Consider the following 21,833-nt stretch of genomic DNA (forward strand, 5'->3'; position numbering starts at 1 on the left):
AATAATTTAAAAGTGATTTCTAGAAGAAAGTACACTTAGTTTTCTTGTTCATGTATTCTTTCTTATCTCTAGCATTAGTGCTGAAAGTAACTATTGGTATAGAAGTGAAAATTGTCAAAAAAAAAGACTGATTAATAACCTCAAAGCTGAAAGGAGATTACTAATTCAGAAAATGACAGTTGTAAAATAGAAATCCGATATTAGTTTATAGTTGATTATCAGTTTTATACAGAAAATGATAATAGTGATAAGAATAGCTCTTCTTTACAGCCTTAATGGTTCTGCCATTGAATTACTTCAAATTGTGATGATGTTTTCTTCCTAAGAGCTGATTAATTTAATATGTTCATGTTTTTGTTCCAATAATGGTCCTAAGATTACAGGTGGAATACTGGGACACAAAAATAATATAATATTTTGTCAGAGACTAACAAACTCATTAGATGCAGAGACAAAGCCACAACTGGGTTTCTGGTTGGGTGGATTTACCACCCTCCTACCTTTCCCCATTAGACTGAATTTTAACAAACCAGATACGCTTTCTCAGGTATGGAGATTTCGAATATGCTGTTAGAATCAGACAGCATGAGCTAACATATTTTAGAAATATACTTGACTTCATTTTAAAAAGAGAACATTTATGTTTTCTCACTATTTCACATGTAATGCAATATAAATAAAGCCCTATCCGAGTTTCATGTTTGTGGGGAAACTAGCATTACTGCAGATTAGTGACAGGGCAGAGAAATGATCTTATTATCTCTGTAATGGTAATAGTGTGCTTCACAGGGGAGCTTGTGTTGTTAAGAGTGAGTTGTTATTTTCTTGCAGATGCTTTCTGCACAAGTTATTAATATATTAAATCAGAAGGATTGGAAAGTGCTGTCTAGGGACTTAGGAATATAATTTATAAGTTTCAGTATTCACCTTTACTTGAAATATCATGTAAATCTGATTTTGTAGATGTATACACAAGCATAAACATGATTTCACACGTCAATTTCTTTGCACATACCTTTTCTTTCTTTATGGAATATCCTATTTTTCCTGTGTCAAGTACCTCTGTCTCTAAGACCCACAGCAGTTGTATCCTCCGTGAAGAAACCTTCTATCCCTGTAACCAAGTTGTTGCTTCCCTTTAGATTCCCAGAGCAGTTTGTTCCCATTGCTATATTATGTTTTTATTTGTTGGCTGATAAATCTCTTTCCATCTTTGTAACTCACAGTCGAGTGTGTGCTTCTCAATGGCAATACAGTTTTTCAGTTCATATTCCAGTATCTTGCATGATGCCTGCATATATTGAATATGCAGCAACTATTAAATGAAAAATGTATATTAAACTTGGTATAATTAATATACATATGTATATATAATTTAGACACCTCACCTCTTCCAAAAATGTGTTTAAGATGGATTATAAGCAATATAGCAAATTAGAAGAAACTGAAAGAAAAAAGTAGGATGGGAAATAGAATGGGGCCAAGGATGAGCAAATTCACACCATGAATCTCTAAGTGAATGTGTAGTGTGAATGAGAATATGCATTAAAAAAATCTATCCTGTTTGATAATTGCATTTTTACAATTTTGGCCTTGAAAAGATTTCTTGTTTTTCTGAGTTGTTCATTTTGTCACTATTTATCTGATGCTGAAGTGTTTATCTGAGGAATGCTTATTAGTTCTAAGATTCTAATGTAATCAGCATATGGTGAAATGGAGTGGCATCAGTTCGTCCCACTTCTGTGAAAATAGGAATCTGTAATATGACTGTGTGTGGTGCTCTTTAGCTTCTGAAGATTTGTGCTCTAACTCCTGTCACCTGCTCTCTTTTACAAAGCACATAGCCGTGGGGTAGGAATGCAAGAAAGCTAACTTGAAATGACAATCTTTTCCTGGAATAAAAATGTTTTAAATTAAATTTGACTAAGAAGTACCTATGAATTCTAGCTTGCTCTCCAGGTGACTTGTTTGCCAAATTTAAATAAATGGACATATTTAAATGAATTCTTATTCTGTTCTCAGGATAACATTTAAGCAAATCTAAGAAGAGGTTTTTTTTTTTTTTTCTTATTCTCAGTATGGTGTTTTTAAAATAGAGAATAAAACTTGGTTTGTTTTGTTGTTCCTTAGTTAATTGTTAAAATAATGAGGCCTTATTATTTGGGGTAATTTACTTAAGACAATAGAGCAATTAATCGCTCACTGGCAACCTGACAAAGGAAGTGGGCCAAGATGCCAACCCATTTCTTGTGGTCTGCCAGCCCTTAAGAGTCGTGTGTTCCAGGGATTTGCTAATCGCCAGCTGGCAACTGATTTACAAGGCGGGAAAGACAGGACTCTTGAATCATGGCCACTTACGAGTAAGATGCAGTGTGTACTGGCTTTAAGCCTTGTCTACTGGCATTCAGATGTTGCTGCCAGGGGAGAGACTTGATGATGACGAGGAGCCTATGTGCTATCTTTGGTGTGTTTGTCCGATGTCATCAGCATTGTTCTTGACCCTCACTTTGGTTTAACAATTAAGACCTGCTAAGTAGAATATACTACTCCAGTGATAATGTGTGTCTCCCTGTCTGTTTATTTGTCTACCTGCCTGTCCATTCATCTATCCATCTGTCCATCCATTCATCCATCCATCCATCCATCCATCCATCCATCCATCCATCCATCCAGCTGTCTATCCATCTGTCCATGCAATGAATACTGGGGTTAAGCCATCAATGAATGGGCTGGAAATAACCTCTGAAAGCACTGTTTACAATTGGGGCTGGCAATCTTTTTCTGTAAACGAACAGATAATACATATTTTAGGTTTGTGGACCATACTGTCTCTGTTGGAACTAGTCAGCTCTGCTGTTGTAGGGTAGAAACAGCTGTAGACACTGTGTAAATCAATGGCATGGTTGTGAGCCAATGAAATGCTGTTTCCAAAAAAATCAGCTTGCAGCTATAGTTAGCCCACCCCTCAATTAGACAGTGGAAGTATCTGACTCAACATAGTTTGGGAGCTACACAAAAACTTTTAAAGAAGTGCTTTAATACTTATAAGTTTTCTAACACTGCTTTATGTTCCAGGTTTGTTAGCTTAATTATTATCTGTTTCGGGATTTATCTAAAAAACGTAATTTTATAGATTTTACTGTTTTCTTTTTTATTTAAGTATATTAATCATTTAAATGATATTCACCTCTTTCTGACACTGGTTATATAAATGTCATTGGATTGGAAATCTATAAAAAAACAAGGAATAAAATTCACCGCTGTATCACCCATAAAGCACCATTACATTTAATAGTTTTTACTTATAAACATGATTTTAAAAACTACTTTGATGTGGAAGTATGGTCAAGATACATTGATGAGTGAAAAAAATGCAGATTGTAGAAGAGTTCTGAACAGTATATATGATGTGATTCTATTTGTGAAAAGAAAAAAGATTATGTATGTGTACACTAGCATATGGTAAATATCTGAGTAGATATGGAATCAGTTCTTAGTTTTCAAGCAAATGAAATCAACTCTCCAGTATAAGCAGAAGAAATTTATTGAAGGTTAAATAAATAACTCGCAGATTTCTGGAATCCCCAAGAATCAGGTTTAGAGGCCATATATTTAGAAGCAATACCCCAAATAACTGGTTCTGCAAAGAGGCCCTGGCAACTGTCAGTCTGAATCCGTGATACCACTAAGCCTAGATGCTAGATTTGCCTCCACTGTTACCAGTATTCCAGAATGAATTCTAGACAGTTACTGCTCTTCTGTGTCATCAGCTTCCAATTCAGAGTCTGCTGTGGATGCATTGGATTGCCAGAGCCCATGTTTTGTGCCCTGGCTGCAGAGGAACCTTAGCGGGGAGGCATGTGGAATTCACTTCTGTAGTGGACAAAGGGCCCTGCCTCCTAAGGTAGAGGATTTACCAAATGTAGGAAGAGGATTCAGAATCTTGGATGCCAGAAAGAATGAGAGCTGTCTACAGCAGACACCTGGGAAATTGTTAGCATTGGTTACTTCTGGATGGTGGAGTTGGAAGGGCTAACTGGGAGCCTTCCAGAGGGAGGCTTTTACTTTAATTTTACTCTTCTGTCCTTTTTGAATATATATATATATAAAATAAAAAAGTCCATGGGGAAAATGAACAAAAGGGAACAACAGTTTTTTCCAGCATTTCCACTGATAGTATTTTCACATAAGAACTCAAGAATGGCTAGGCGCGGTGGCTCACACCTGTAATCCCAGCATTTTGGGAGCCTTGGGGGTGGATCACCTGAGGTCAGGAGTTCGAGATCAGCCTGGACAACATGGTGAAACCCTGTCTCTACTAAAAATACAAACATTAGCAGAGTGTGGTGGTGCATGCCTGTAATCCCAGCTACTTGGGAGTCTGAGAATCACTTGAACCCAGGAAGCAGAGGTTGCAGTGAGCTAAGATTGCGCCACTCCACTCCAGCCTGGGCGACAGAGTGAGACTCTGTCTCAAAAAAAAAAAAAAAAAAAAAAGCCCGGGCGCGGTGACTCACGCCTGTAATCCCAGCACTTTGGGAGGCCGGGGTGGGTGGATCATTCGAGGTCAGGAGTTCAAGACCAGCCTGGCCAACACAGTGAAACCCCATCTCTACTAAAAATACAAAAATTAGCCTGGGGGTAGTGGTGTGCACCTGTAATCCCAGCTACTTGGGAGGCTGAGGCAGGAGAATCACTTGAGCCTGAGAGGCAGAGGTTGCAGATCACGCCACCACACTCCAGTCTGGGTGACAGAGTGAGATCCTGTCTCAGACAAACAAACAAACAAAAACAAAACAAAAAACTAAAGAAACCTTCTCAGCATAACTGTGCAGTTTCATCAACTTCATACTCAATTTTATTTTGAAATTCCATTTATAATTTTCTCCCAGATTCAGTCATCTCTATATTGCATGTACTTGGTTGGGCAGAGAAGTCATAAAATGGTTTTCTCTCAGATACCAGTGGCTTCTTTTTGGCTTGGTAGAGCTGATTTAGTTTATCTTTTTAAGGTCTACAGTATTCAGTTTTGAAAATTAAGGTGTTGTCAGCGGCTGTGATTGATGAAGTGTTCATAGATATAAGGTGAAAAACTACAATCTACTTTAAAATTTGACCCTATTATTTTTTCCCTAAACCCCCATAAATTTGCTACTTTTTAGAAAATTGATCTGAGAACTTAATTCAACTTAATAAAGTTTTATCACAGGTAATAACAATTTTTAAGAACAATTTTAGATTTACAGAAAAAGTATGAACATAGTACAGAGTTCTTAGATACCACACACCCTGTTTGCCCTATTATTAACATCTTACATACATGTAGGATACAATTATTATAGTTAATAGACCAATATTGATACATTCTTACTGACTAAAGTTCCTTCTTTATTAAGATTTTTTTAGTTTCTAAAGTTTATTTTTTTGTTCCAAGATAGCTGCTGTATTTTATACATTTATATTGCATTTATTCATCTGTGCAGTAATGTCATAGAGCCATATCGTAAATGCTGTTTCTGTTTTAAGTAATATAGAATTTAGAGAAACAATAAATAAAATAAAGCTTTGCTACAATGAGCTTCATAAATTATTTTATGCACAAGTGTCACCTCAGAAAAAAATAACTGTTTTTTTTTTTTTTTTTCCTGTTCTGTATTTAGCGGAACAGGTTCCTATAGAACCATACAACATCCCATTGTCCCAGGCCGAAGTCATACAGGAAGGGAGTGATGTTACTCTTGTTGCCTGGGGCACTCAGGTGAGTAGCATTGATCCCAACTGTTAAAACCTATGTTGTGCTTGGAAGCTCTCATTTTAAATCCTGATACATGAAAAATTGAAGACAATGTTTTCTTTATATTTCAGATTAAATCTGGTGCTACTGATGCTAATTTCTTTTTTCCTTCAACTTTATTGATGTGTAATTGACAAATGAAATTATATATATTCAAGGTATATATGTGATGATTTGATATATGCATACCTTGTGAAATGATTACCATAATCAAATTAATTAATGGATCCATCACCACACATAGTTACTATTTCGTGTGTGGGGGTGGGGGTGAGGACACTTCAGATCTATTGTTTGCGTTAGTCACTGTGCTGTATATTAGATCCTGAGAACTTCCTCATCTTATAACTGAAAGTCTGTGGTACTGATTTCTGAGTGAAGGTGAGATGTCTGTATATATTAAAATGTATACACATGTGGTGGCCATAAATATGTTACAACGATGTATTAATTAAAAACACATTTCTTTTGAAATATGTGTATACCCACATTACTTTTGCTGCAAATGGCTATAATCTTTTTCATTACATTTCCTGCCATCTCTCATGATTACTTTGCTGGCCATGTGTACCCATCCACTGGTCCAGACTCAAAATTCCATATCTGTCTTTTTTTCCAGTGACCCTCTCTACTGATCCACTTCATTTTCCCCCAGGCTTGTTGTCACTTTGCTCTACCTCCCAACTTTTTCTCTGGCCATGAACTCCTATCTCTTCCACTTTTCTTCTCTCTCCTTCTTTTAAAGATATGGTCAGTTTTTATTTTTCTGCATAAAGGAAATCCTTATTTTAGGAAATTTAGGGCAACAAAATATAAAGAAGATAACAAAAATGGTTTTCAATATCAAAAGCTCCTACTCTCCTCTCCGTTTGATTTTTGGCATGGATAGCTGCAGTCCTCATGGTTTCTCACCTTCAGTGGGGTAACTCTGCTGCTTGGTGAGTTGTATCCCATTGACAGTGTCCTTGGTGGGTGTGGCAAACCTCTTTGCTGTCCTTCTGTCCACTTTTTAATCCACATCTCTGTTACTGTCAGCTCATGACCTTACCTCTCTTTTTAATGGGTAAGTTAGGGTGTATTAGGTATTAACTCACATAGCTTGCTCTTCCTTTTGCTTCAGATTCTTTCCTTCTTCCCTTTGTCTTGAAGAAGAGGTGTCTGGTTTACATAACAACCTCTGCAAATCGGTTTCAGACTGTGTTCCATTTTGCCTTCCTTCTCCAAGACTGTAGTCTATTAGCTAGTCCCTCTCTCTCCTGCATTTTCAGTTTTCCATTTCTTGTTGCTCTTATTTAAAAAGTATGTCTCTCTTCACTATTTAAAGAATTCCTTTCCCCTTAAATCCCATTACACCTCCCTCCTTTTAACACTGAACTTGAACAACTGTTTTCTATTGTCTATATTTAATTTCTTAACTTCGTTATATTCTTGTACCTGTGAGTTCCATTCCCACTAATTTACTGTTTTTGTCAACATTACTGATCTTCTAGTTGTTTAAATTCAGCTCTTATTCCTGCTATGGTATATGATACTGGCTGCTATCCCTGTGAAATCTTCCTCTTAAGCTTCTGCAGTACACTGTCTCCTGGTTTTCTTTCTAGCTCTTTAACTGTTCTTTTTATCTCCTTTTTTCTTTCCTTCCCTCCTTTTTCCCTCCCTCCCTCACTCCTTCCCTCTCTTTCTTCCTTCCTTTCCTCTTGGGCCATTTTTTCCTTAAATGTTGGTGATTTTTGCCCTTTACTTCTCCCTCTACATGCTTTCTACCTATTCGTTTGACTTCATTTACCTTCTGTGTACCATCTTTGTAATCAGTGTCTGTGGTACTGACTTCGCTCTCTAAGGACCTCTTTCTGTTTTCTAGATATCTGTACTTAACTATTTTTGCAGAATATGGGATTCAACATATTTAAAACAAATTTATGAATTCTTCATGCAGATCAATTCCTGAGACTTTAAATACTATCTCTAATAGTGATGTCAGCATTCAACTAGTTTTTGAAGCTGGAACCTTTGTAGTCATTCTCTGCATATTTTTCTCTTTGTTTCAGGTTCATGTGATCCGGGAGGTAGCTTCCATGGCAAAAGAAAAGCTTGGAGTATCTTGTGAAGTCATTGATCTGAGGACTATAATACCTTGGGATGTGGACACAGTTTGTAAGGTATGAATATAATGGTGATAGAATGTCATTTCCCTGAAACCTTTGGCCAAATATGTTGTATATTTGCAAATCATTCTTTTGAAATTGTGAGCTATGTGAGCATTTTCAATTGATTTAAAAGTTTTAAATTTGCAGCATGAAAGAAAGTTGTATAAACAGCTTCATGCTCAAGGAAACAAATCGCTATAGAATTTATTTTTCCTCCTGTAGTTTTCTCTGTTTAAAATACTACAAAACGGAGTCCTTTATGCAGTCACCTTGGGTTAAGTTGTGTGAGTCATGGAGGATATCAAGGATGCCGAAGGCACCTGTGTTTTTGACTTCTTATTAGTTATGGTTCAATTAGCTAGGTTTAATTTCGTCAGGTAGATTAAGTGATTTGGCTGAATTTTCATTTCTCTTCTCTCCAAAAGTTATGGGGATGGATTTTTTTTTTTTTTTTTAATAACTCTGTATATAGTCTTAATACTGTGGGTTACAGTCTAAGGGTTGTGTGGAGATTCTGGCTGCTCTAATGTACAGTTTCTATCTAAGTAGTCTCATGACCTTTGGCCTGATTACATTGGTCTTCTTTTTACTATTAAGATTTACATAGCCAGTTCCCTCTTAAGAATATAGTTTAGTTCTCATTTATCTCTTTATATCCAGTGTCTTTCACACCAATGTCAAGATAATTTAAGAAGCATCTGTTTTCATATTGATACAAAGAGGGTTAAGCACTCTTTTTGTAATAGTCTTATCAATTAAGACTAGCTACATGTATTGTAAATTATATGTACCTAGTCTTAATAGATAAGTACAATAGATATATGTACGATTAATAGATACATGTACAATTACATGTAAAATTGTGGGAAACAATGACATGTATTATTTTTTCTTGATTTACTGCTATAGTCATAAGACATAGGGCATTTTATATTTACTACTTTTAAGAGCTTTGGCATTCTCATAGCTTTTACAGGCTATTTCTTGGGTTAGTTACAGGAAAATAACGTGCAGATACTACTGCTGTAAAAGTGTAGCCTGGGATGTTTTTAGGTGAAAAGTGTTTTATAATTTAGTAGAAGATGTAAGATTTGTTATAGTAACAAAGTTCTGAAGACTCACTTGACACCATCTAAACACTTGACATGCTTACAAATGGTTTCAACAATATCCTGAGCCATTCTATTTGTAGTTGCTGTAATTAAGAGCAATATTTCAGACTGAGTTATTCATAGCTTCATGAAAATAATTTAATGCTTTTTGCAGGCATTTTCAAATCAAGTCAGATACCGGGTTTTCTTTCAAATAGCCAAATGTTCCAAATTATAGTTAAACTAGAGTTGGCTTCTTGTTTGCAACATGTATCCACCACTTATCCTGGGGTTTGTATTTTTAGTGTAGATGGTGGTTTTACATGGGGATATGATGTTTTGTCATGGTGCAGTGTGGGGGGCATTTACATATGGTCAGAGCAAGCACTTTTAGAACTTTATTTACATATATATATATAACCTTAACATTCAAAAAGCATTTTTGTAGCAGCTTATGGTAAATAGCACATGTATACTAATACTTCATTTTGGCAACCGTGGAAGCAAAGAGAGGGGAGGTAGGGGAAGAAAGAAGGGTGAAGTTGTTTATATTTACATCGATATCGGTTTGCTTTTGCATCACTGTATTAAATCTACTGGTTGCATCTTTATCTTATCCTAGAATGCAGATCCATTTTCCTTAGGGCTCTATCCTACTGGGAAAGATGAAAGAGGAGACAAGCGATCTCTACTGAATGAGAAAGTGATGCATCAGACCTCTGACTTATTAGCATCATTATTTTGTTTTGTTTTGGGATGCTTTCATCCGGTTGTGACAGTGAAAGCCAGCTTCTTGATTGCTTTGGATCTATTGGAGACTTTCTTCATTGCTGATGATGGTACCTCTCCTGTTTTCTTTTGATGTATCAAAAGAGGTAAAATTTTGGTACTTAGCTTTTTCCTCCTAGGATTTAGAGATGATTTTAAAGAAGAGGGCCCTATAACCAAATATTTATATTGAAAATGAGGGGTTTTTTTCCCCCCAGAGTGAAGCTTTTTAAATTCATCTTGATAAATTCTATAGTAACCAAAATTTGTGTTATAATCTCTTTTAGTTAGGTGTGTTTTATCAGTTGTTTTTGTCTTATGACTCATTAGATCCCTCAGTTTTATTCATTATGTGTCAGCTAAACCCCAATATATATCTTTTGGAATGCCTAATCGAGAAAAGAAAGCATATTAAAAGCAAAAATGATTTGTTGAACACATTTATTAACATACTCTACACACTAAAATGACTCTGGGACACTTGAGGAATTCATACTTCTTGCTTAATCCTTGATGCATGGTTTGGAAGTTACAAAACAACATAAGTAGTTACTCAGGGATAGAGAAAGGAACAGAGTCTTTGATTGTTGCTCAAGGGAGTTACAAAATTAGAGACTTAAATGGGCCTAGAAACCACAGTTAGTTTTTCCACTCAATGCTGACCCTGATATTAAAAAGCTAAGCTGGAGACTTCTGAAAAGCACAGTAGAAAATTCTTGAGTTTAGAGGTGCTTAAGAGACAGATACCTACCCTGTGCCATGGGGGTGTGTGTGTGTGTGGAAGTGGATTGGCTTAAGAGAATCAGCTGTGTGAGTTCAAAGCCCTGAAATGAATGGCACATTGAAACTGATGACCTATAACTGCTTTTTAGTTGGCTACACTTCCTATTTGGTCTCAACCAGGTGTGTAGAATCCAGGTGTATAGAACTCATTTTGTGGGGCTGTAGTGACAAAATTGAAATTTTGAGGGGATTTAGACACATACTTTAACTTTCTCTCAAAATATTTGCCAAATTCTAAAGGTGTAAATGGTGAAAGGTAAGTAGAAAATATCTGGAAAGTGAAGCTATCACTTGATAATGAAGTGACAAAGACCAATCATACTCTCAACTGAAAGCCATGGAGAGTTAGGTCTTACAATTAGAGGCAAACCAGATGTAGACCAGGTCATCTCAAACCCACAAGACAGCCTCTACCCCTTGGAGTTTTTTACTGAATTATGTACTTTTACTCTATCTGCCCAGCAGAGCAAGGAGTCAATCCTCTCATTATCTGGAACTTCTATAAACCAGCATTCAATAAAAAACTATTAAGTAGATGAAGAGACAGGAGTATTTGATCAATAACAAAGAGGAAACAAATAATAAAAAGCAGAAACACAGCTGATCCAGATATTGGAGTTAGCAGACAAGGACGTCTTGATTGTTATGCTTAGGAACACAGAGAAAATAAGGAACAAAAGAGGTAAGAGGGTAGAGAATTACCTAGAAAATTGGGTGTGTGCGTGTGTACATGTACGTATATGGATCAAGTAAACTTTGTGGAGCCATCAAAAAAATATGTATCTGACAATAAGAACTCAATGAATAGGCTTATAACATATTGGACTCAGTAGATTATAGCAATAATGAACTGGAAGGCTAGTTAATAGAAAATGTCCACATTGAAGCACAAGTCAGAAAAGAGGATAAAGCACATTTGGGATCTGGTCAAAAGATGTCTTATATACAATTTGAATTCCAGAAAAAGAAAAGAGAGAAAATTAGCAACAATATCTAAAAAAAAAATTTCTCATGAAAGTTTCAGAACATCATTACACAAGCTTTGTTAACGTTTAAGAAGATTATATTCAAAGAAAACCACACCTGGTATGCACAATGGCATGACATCTTAAATTGCTGACTATGCTAGCCCACAATTCTATACTTAGTGAAAATATCTTTTTAAAATTAAGATGAAAAAAAAAAAGTTTAGGCAAACAGAAATTGAGAGAATTTATCACTAGCAGGCTCTCACTAAAAGAAGGTACTGCAAGGGAGCTCCCTTTGGCAGAAGGAAAATGATCCTAAAAGAAAATATGGAAGAGAGCATACACTGTAGCTCAGGATTGATTGTCCAAAACAGTACTGATAATTTTCTGTGAAAGTTTAAGTTTAGTGAAGTTGAAGTTAAATATATGGAATTGAAATGTAAGACAATAAAAACACAAAAGCCAGGAGGTCTTACATGTAGTTAAAATATTCTGTTGTTCTAGGATTGTTATGAAGTGTAATGTTCTAATTAGGTTTTAATTAAGGATACAAGTTTTAATCTCCAGTGTAACAACTGAAATAACAGCGAAAGAATGCATAGCTAGCAAGTTAATAAGAGAACTGTAAATTAATAAAAATATTTGGTTAATCCAAAATAAAGAAATAAGTATAAAAAATGGATGGGTCAATAGATAACGGATGATAAGATGATATAAACCCAAATATAGAAGTAATTAAATACAAAAAGATTAAATAAACCTAGTAAAAGTCTAAAGATCCTCAGACTTCATGAAAAACAACTACCACCACCACATGCAGCTTAAAAAAAGGCATACTTTAAATATAAGGACATCAAAATGTTGAAAATGAAAGGATGGAAAAAGAAAGTTGGTGTAGATATACCAATTTCAAATAAAGCATTAAGGCAAAAAGAACTACTAGAAATGAAGAAGAACATTTCACAATGCTAAAGGGACCAGTCCACCATGAAAATATAATAATCCGAAGTGTATTTCATCCTTAATAACATAGTTTGAAAATAAATAAAGCAATAGACCAAACAAAGAAAACAGAAGAGGTATGAACATGTTCACAGTTACAGCAGGGGACTTTAAGACATCCCTCTTGAATCTTACTTAATCAAGCAGACAAAATCTTATTGAGGGGCGGAGCAAGATGGCCGAATAGGAACAGCTCCAGTCTCCAACTCCCAGCGCGAGTGACGCAGAAGACCGGTGATTTCTGCATTTTCAACTGAGGTACTGGGCTAATCTCACTAGGGAGTGCCGGACAATCGGGGCTGGTCAGCTGCTGCAGCCCGACCAGCGAGAGCTGAAGCAGGGCGAGGCATCACCTCACCTGAGAAGCGCAAGGGGAAAGGGAATCCCTTTTCCTAGCCAGGGAAACTGAGACACACAACACCTGGAAAATCGGGTAACTCCCACCCCAATACTGCGCTTTAAGCAGACAGGCACACCAGGAGATTATATCTCACACCTGGCCGGGAGGGTCCCACGCCCACAGAGTCTCCCTCATTGCTAGCACAGCAGTCTGCGATCTCGCGGCAAGGCAGCAGCGAGGCTGGGGGAGGGGCGCCCACCATTGCTGAGGCTTAAGTAGGTAAACAAAGCTGCTGGGAAGTTCGAACTGGGTGGAGCTCACAGCAGCTCAAGGAAACCTGCCTGTCTCTGTAGACTCTACCTCTGGGGACAGGGCACAGTAAACAACAAAAGCCAAAAGCAGCAGAAACCTCTGCAGACGCAAACGACTCTGTCTGACAGCTTTGAAGAGAGCAGTGGATCTCCCAACATGGAGGTTGAGATCTGAGAAGGGACAGACTGCCTGCTCAAGTGGGTCCCTGACCCCTGAGTAGCCTAACTGGGAGACATCCCCTACTAGGGGCAGTCTGACACCCCACACCTCACAGGGTGGAGTACACCCCTGAGAGGAAGCCTCCAAAGCAAGAATCAGAAAGGTACACTCGCTGTTCAGCAATATTGTATCTTCTGCAGCCTCTGCTGCTGACACCCAGGCAAACAGGGTCTGGAGTGGACCTCAAGCAATCTCCAACAGACCTACAGCTGAGGGTCCTGACTGTTAGAAGGAAAACTGTCAAACAGGAAGGACACCTACACCAAAACCCCATCAGTACATCACCATCATCATCAAAGACCAGAGGCAGATAAAACCACAAAGATGGGGAAAAAGCAGGGCAGAAAAGCTGGAAGTTCAAAAAATAAGAGCGCATCTCCCCCGGCAAAGGAGCGCAGCTCATCGCCAGCAACGGATCAAAGCTGGACGGAGAATGACTTTGACGAGATGAGAGAAGAAGGCTTCAGTCCATCAAACTTCTCAGAGCTAAAGGAGGAATTACGTACCCAGCGTAAAGAAACTAAAAATCTTGAAAAAAAAAGTGGAAGAATTGATGGCTAGAGTAATTATTGCAGAGAAGGTCATAAACGAAATGAAAGAGATGAAAACCATGACACGAGAAATACGTGACAAATGCACAAGCTTCAGTAACCGACTCGATCAACTGGAAGAAAGAGTATCAGCGATTGAGGATCAAATGAATGAAATGAAGCGAGAAGAGAAACCAAAAGAAAAAAGAAGAAAAAGAAATGAACAAAGCCTGCAAGAAGTATGGGATTATGTAAAAAGACCAAATCTACGTCTGATTGGGGTGCCTGAAAGTGAGGGGGAAAATGGAACCAAGTTGGAAAACACTCTTCAGGATATCATCCAGGAGAACTTCCCCCACCTAGTAGGGCAGGCCAACATTCAAATCCAGGAAATACAGAGAACGCCACAAAGATACTCCTCGAGAAGGGCAACTCCAAGACACATAATTGCCAGATTCACCAAAGTTGAAATGAAGGAAAAAATGTTAAGGGCAGCCAGAGAGAAAGGTCGGGTTACCCACAAAGGGAAGCCCATCAGACTAACAGCAGATCTCTCGGCAGAAACTCTACAAGCCAGAAGAGAGTGGGGGCCAATATTCAACATTCTTAAAGAAAAGAATTTTCAACCCAGAATTTCATATCCAGCCAAACTAAGTTTCATAAGTGAAGGAGAAATAAAATCCTTTACAGATAAGCAAATGCTTAGAGATTTTGTCACCACTAGGCCTGCCTTACGAGAGACCCTGAAGGAAGCACTAAACATGGAAAGGAACAACCGGTACCAGCCATTGCAAAAACATGCCAAAATGTAAAGACCATTTAGGCTAGGAAGAAACTGCATCAAGTAACGAGCAAAATAACCAGTTAATATCATAATGGCAGGATCAACTTCACACATAACAATCTTAACCTTAAATGTAAATGGACTAAATGCTCCAATTAAAAGACACAGACTGGCAAACTGGATAAAGAGTCAAGACCCATCAGTCTGCTGTATTCAGGAGACCCATCTCACACGCAGAGACATACATAGGCTCAAAATAAAGGGATGGAGGAAGATTTACCAAGCAAATGGAGAACAAAAAAAAGCAGGGGTTGCAATACTAGTCTCTGATAAAACAGACTTTAAACCATCAAAGATCAAAAGAGACAAAGAAGGCCATTATATAATGGTAAAAGGATCAATTCAACAGGAAGAGCTAACTCTCCTAAATATATATGCACCCAATACAGGAGCACCCAGATTCATAAAGCAAGTCCTTAGAGACTTACAAAGAGACTTAGACTCCCATACAATAATAATGGGAGACTTCAATACTCCACTGTCAACATTAGACAGATCAACGAGACAGAAAGTTAACAAGGATATCCAGGAATTGAACTCATCTCTGCAGCAAGCAGACCTAATAGACATCTATAGAACTCTCCACCCCAAATCAACAGAATATACATTCTTCTCAGCATCACATAGCACTTATTCCAAAATTGACCACATAATTGGAAGTAAAGCACTCCTCAGCAAATGTACAAGAACAGAAATTGTAACAAACTGTCTCTCAGACCACAGTGCAATCAAACTAGAACTCAGGACTAAGAAACTCAATCAAAACCGCTCAACTACATGGAAACTGAACAACCTGCTCCTGAATGACTACTGGGTACGTAACGAAATGAAGGCAGAAATAAAGATGTTCTTTGAAACCAATGAGAACAAAGATACAACATACCAGAATCTCTGGGACACATTTAAAGCAGTGTGTAGAGGGAAATTTATAGCACTAAATGCCCACAAGAGAAAGCAGGAAAGATCTAAAATTGACACTCTAACATCACAATTAAAAGAACTAGAGAAGCAAGAGCAAACACATTCAAAAGCTAGCAGAAGGCAAGAAATAACTAAGATCAGAGCAGAACTGAAGGAGATAGAGACACAAAAAACCCTCCAAAAAATCAATGAATCCAGGAGTTGATTTTTTGAAAAGATCCACAAAATTGACAGACCACTAGCAAGACTAATAAAGAAGAAAAGAGAGAAGAATCAAATAGACGCAATAAAAAATGATAAAGGGGATATCACCACTGACCCCACAGAAATACAAACTACCATCAGAGAATACTATAAACACCTCTACGCAAATAAACTAGAAAATCTAGAAGAAATGGATAATTTCCTGGACATGTACACTCTTCCAAGACAAAACCAGGAAGAAGTTGAATCCCTGAATAAGCCAATAGCAGGCTGTGAAATTGAGGCAATAATTAATAGCCTACCAACCAAAAAAGTCCAGGACCAGATGGATTCACAGCTGAATTCTACCAGAGGTACAAGGAGTAGCTGGTACCATTCCTTCTGAAACTATTCCAATCAATAGAAAAAGAGGGAATCCTCCCTAACTCATTTTATGAGGCCAACATCATCCTGATACCAAAGCCTGGCAGAGACACAACAAAAAAAGAGAATTTTAGACCAATATCCCTGATGAACATCGATGCAAAAATCCTCAATAAAATACTGGCAAACCGGATTCAGCAGCACATCAAAAAGCTTATCCACCATGATCAAGTGGGCTTCATCCCTGGGATGCAAGGCTGGTTCAACATTCGCAAATCAATAAACATAATCCAGCATATAAACAGAACCAAAGACAAGAACCACATGATTATCTCAATAGATGCAGAAAAGGCTTTTGACAAAATTGAACAGCCCTTCATGCTAAAAACGCTCAATAAATTCGGTATTGATGGAACGTACCTCAAAATAATAAGAGCTATTTATGACAAACCCACAGCCAATATCATTCTGAATGGGCAAAAACTGGAAAAATTCCCTTTGAAAACTGGCACAAGACAGGGATGCCCTCTCTCACCACTCCTATTCAACATAGTGTTGGAAGTTCTGGCTAGGGCAATCAGGCAAGAGAAAGAAATCAAGGGTATTCAGGTAGGAAAAGAAGAAGTCAAATTGTCCCTGTTTGCAGATGACATGATTGTATATTTAGAAAATCCCATTGTCTCAGCCCAAAATCTCCTTAAGCTGATAAGCAACTTCAGCAAAGTCTCAGGAATCAAAATTAATGTGTAAAAATCACAAGCGTTCTTATACACCAGTAACAGACAAACAGAGAGCCAAATCAGGAATGAATTTCCATTCACAATTGCTTCAAAGAGAATAAAATACCTAGGAATCCAACTTACAAGGGATGTAAAGGACCTCTTCAAGGAGAACTACAAAGCACTGCTCAGTGAAATAAAAGGGGACACAAACAAATGGAAGAACATACCATGCTCATGGATAGGAAGAATCAATATCATGAAAATGGCCATACTGCCCAAGGTTATTTATAGATTCAACGCCATCCCCATCAAGCTACCAACGAGTTTCTTCACAAAATTGGAAAAAATTGCTTTAAAGTTCATATGGAACCAAAAAAGAGCCTGCATCTCCAAGACAATCCTAAGTCAAAAGAACAAAGCTGGAGACATCACGCTACCTGCCTTCAAACTATACTACAAGGCTCCAGTAACCAAAACAGCATGGTACTGATACCAAAACAGAGATATAGACCAATGGAACAGAACAGAGTCCTCAGAAATAATACCACACATCTACAGCCATCTGATCTTTGACAAACCTGAGAGAAACAAGAAATGGGGAAAGGATTCCCTATTTAATAAATGGTGCTGGGAAAATTGGCTAGCTGTAAGTAGAAAGCTGAAACTGGATCCTTTCCTTACTCCTTATACGAAAATTAATTCAAGATGGATTAGAGACTTAAATGTTAGACCTAATACCATAAAAACCCTAGAGGAAAACCTAGGTAGTACCATTCAGGACATAGGCATGGGCAAAGACTTCATGTCTAAAACACCAAAAGCAACGGCAGCAAAAGCCAAAATGACAAATGGGATCTCATTAAACTAAAGAGCTTCTGCACAGCAAAAGAAACTACCATCAGAGTGAACAGGCAACCTACAGAATGGGAGACAATTTTTGCAATCTACTCATCTGACAAAGGGCTAATGTCCAGAACCTACAAAGAACTCAAACAAATTTACAAGAAAAAAACAAACAACCCCATCAAAAAGTGGGCAAAGGATATGAACAGACATTTCTCAAAAGAAGACATTCATACAGCCAACAGACACATGAAAAAATGCTCATCATCCCTGGGCATCAGAGAAATGCAAATCAAAACCACAATGAGATACCATTTCACACCAGTTAGAATGGCAATCATTAAAAAATCAGGAAACAACAGGTCCTGGAGAGGATGTGGAGAAATAGGAACACTTTTACACTGTTGGTGGGATTGTAAAGTAGTTCAACCATTATGGAAAACAGTATGGCGATTCCTCAAGGATCTAGAACTAGATGTACCATATGACCCAGCCATCCCATTACTGGGTATATACCCAAAGGATTATAAATCATGCTGCTATAAAGACACATGCACATGTATGTTTATTGCGGTACTATTCACAATGGCAAAGACTTGGAATCAACCCAAATGTCCATCAGTGACAGACTGGATTAAGAAAATGTGGCACATATACACCATGGAATACTATGCATCCATTAAAAAGGATGAGTTTGTGTCCTTTGTAGGGACATGGATGCAGCTGGAAACCATCATTCTCAGCAAACTATCACAAGAACAGAAAACCAAACACCGCATGTTCTCACTCATAGGTGGGAACTGAACAATGAGATCACTTGGACTCAGGAAGGGGAACATCACACAGCGGGGCCTATCATGGGGAGGGGGGAGGGGGGAGGGATTGCATTGGGAGTTATACCTGATGTAAATGACGAGTTGATGAGTGCTGACGAGTTGATGGGTGCAGCACAGCAACATGGCACAAGTATACATATGTAACAAACCTGCACGTTATGCACATGTACCCTAGAACTTAAAGTATAATAATAAAAAATAATTAAAAAAAAAAAAAACCAAAAAAAAAACAAAAAAAAACAAAATCTTGTTAAGTGTATAGAAGATCTGAACAAAACAATTTGTAAAGTTGTCCTAATTGCGCACCAAACTATCAATAGAATATGTAGCATTTGTCAAAATTGGCCAAATGCTGGGGCATAAATAATAACCTTAAAACATTCCAAAAGCTTGGAGTCATTGAGATTATATTCTCTAACAATAGTGGAATTCAGTTAGAAATCAAGTGAAAGAAAAGGACAACTAGAAAAGCCTCAACTTTCTATGAATTAAATACCTTGCTTCTAAATAACCATGGATTACAGAAGAAACTCAAAAATTAGAGAAGAGACTGAACTGAATGATTAAGGTACATTATATCAAAAGTTTCAAGAACCAGCTTAAGCCATGCTCAGAGGAGACTTTATACCTGTAAATATATAAATTTAGGAAATAGGAATAAGAATTAAAAAAATTAATGATCTGAATTTCCATCTCCAGAAAGAAAATGAAACCTAGAAAAAGTGGAAGAAATGAAGTAATCAAGAGCAGAAATTACTGAAATTGAGTCTGTAGAGAAATTTAATAAAGTAAAATTTAGATCTTCGGTTTACAGGCGTGAGCTACTGCGCCTAGCGTAAAATTTAGATCTTTGAAGAGATTAATGTAATTGATAAACTTTTAACTAATGGAAAAAATAGGGTAGAAACAAATGACAAATGTTTGTTTGTATGATGAAGAGCTCAGAGACAGTGGTAAGATAAAGAGAATGTTATGAATAATTTTACAAATAAGTTTTGAGTAAAGTTGACAATTTCCTGGAAAAATGTAAGTCATTCAACATTGATATAAGAGGAATTAGAAAATCTGAAGAGTCATGATCTGTTGAAAAATTAAATGTAATATTATTAACTGTCTTTTTTTTTAATTTTTATTTTATCAATGTATTTTATTTAAACAATTATAGCCAAAGTATTATCTTTTCAACCTGTAATCAATATGAAAAATATTAATGTGATAGTTACATGCTTTTGTTTCATGCTAAGTCTTCACAATTCTATGTGTGTTTTGTGCTCACAGCACATCTCAGTTTAGACTAACCACATTTCAAGTGCTCAATAGCCACATGTGGTTACTGGCTATCATATTGAACAGCACAGTTTTATACCACAAATACCTCCTTTCACCCACCCACTCAGTATTTTCTCTCTCTCTCTCTCTTCTTGTTTCTCCTCAACAGATAAACATAGATAAAACTCTATATCTTACACAACAACAACAAAATAACAACAATAAACCCTTCCTCATTATTCCTCAAAGATATTTTTCTAGTGTTTTTCTTTCTTGCACAACTCTATTTAATTGAGTTTGCAGTAGCAGGTAACTCTGGTCTTAGGCTAATGGCAGAACAGGGTCCTTTAGGATGCCACTTGATAAACTGGTACCTGGGTGATGTGAAACCATCAGGAACCATATTTTAAAGATGATCTTCTAGCAAATTAAAGCCCATGTATTAGGAGTTTTTTTTTTTTTTTTTTTTTTAATGATTTTTTATTTTTTATTTTTTTATTTTTTTAAATTTATTTATTATTATTATACTGTGAGTTGTAGGGTACATGTGCATAATGTGCAGGTTTGTTACATATGTATACTAAAACCCCAGGCCCAAATGGCTTTATTCGTGAATTCTTTAAAATATAGTCCTTGTGCAAACCCTTACGGAGAGTGGAATCAAAGAGAAAACTTTCCAATTCTTTTTATAAGGCCCGCATAATCTTAATATCAAACCTATTTAGGACAGTATAAGAAAGGAAAATTATATACAACTTTTAAAATTAATGTAGATCACATAGATAATGTTCATAAATATTCACAAAGCGGTTGATACAATTCCTCATATTAACAGAAAAGAGGAAAGAAAACCTGATTACCCTGATAATGCAAGAGAAGTATTTATTAAAATTCAATATTTATTCATGATTAAAATTTCATAGCAACCTAGAAATGGAAGGTAATTATCTTACTCTGGCAAAGAGTAGTTGCAAAATGCCTGCAGCAAAAATTATGATTCCTGGTGAAATTTTGACAGCTTTCCTCTTGATGTTGGGACAAGCTAGGGAAAAATTTACTGATACGTATGTCAGAACCTTATACAGAAAATCACAAAATATTATTCAGGAAAATTAAAGGCCCATAAAATGAAGCATATAGCATGTTAGTGGATTGTAAGGCCAAGAAGAGCCAGAGCAATCTGGAAGAAGAACAAAACTGGAAGACTTCATTATCAAATGTTGAGATGTGTTATTAGGGCTGTAGTAATTATAACATTATATAGGTATAAAAATACACAAATAGACCAATGGAATAAAATAAGAGTCCAGAAACAGACCTGCTGGTTATCAGATTCAGGACAAAGGTGACTTTGCAATTTTGAGAGGAAAAGGTAGTTTTTTCAATAGAGGATGTTGATTCATTTGGGTACTGTGAAAAATAATTGTATTAACTCTTACCACACAAACATCAATTACAGCTGAGTTGCAGATCTAATCATGAAAGAAAAAATAATGCTCTTGTGAGAAAGCATAGGTGAATATGTTCATGTGATCTTGTGCACTCATAAAACACTAACATTAAAAAAAGGCTGATAACATTTTGTTTCATTACAATTAAGAAAATTTATTCATCCAAAGGGTGCCAATAAGAGAGTAAATAGATAATCTACAGATTTGGAGAAACTCAAGGAAACTCATATCTGCAAATATAAAGTACTTATACAATCAAAAAGAAAGACCAATATCCAATAGAAATATGAGTAAAAGTCTTGAAAAGGTACACTAAGTGTTGGCAAGAATGTGGAGCAATCCAACTCTCATAGACTATTGTTGGTAATATAAATTTGTACAACCATTTTGGAAAATTGTTTGGCAGTATCTACCTGAACCCTATAA

The 21,833-nt window shown here is 36.7% G+C and overlaps 1 protein-coding gene across 4 annotated transcripts in view; it reads left to right on the forward strand.

Annotated features, from left to right (window-relative positions):
* BCKDHB (branched chain keto acid dehydrogenase E1 subunit beta) overlaps positions 1–21,833 on the forward strand; it is a 255,409-nt gene that overhangs the window by 86,151 nt on the left and 147,425 nt on the right. For 2 of the 4 annotated variants that reach the window (XM_021937517.2, XM_021937518.2), the window contains 3 exons: positions 5,661–5,758; positions 7,843–7,953; positions 9,655–11,787. In XM_021937517.2, the coding sequence (XP_021793209.1) occupies positions 5,661–5,758; positions 7,843–7,953; positions 9,655–9,894 (449 nt within the window). In that variant the 3' untranslated portion in view covers positions 9,895–11,787. Of the gene's footprint in view, positions 1–5,660; positions 5,759–7,842; positions 7,954–9,654; positions 11,788–21,833 lie in introns of those variants that run through there. The other 2 variants (XM_009205577.4, XM_009205578.4) reach the window with 1 other exon arrangement.

The sequence above is a fragment of the Papio anubis genome, chromosome 6 (assembly GCF_008728515.1).
Source record: "Papio anubis isolate 15944 chromosome 6, Panubis1.0, whole genome shotgun sequence".
Lineage (NCBI taxonomy): Eukaryota > Metazoa > Chordata > Mammalia > Primates > Cercopithecidae > Papio > Papio anubis.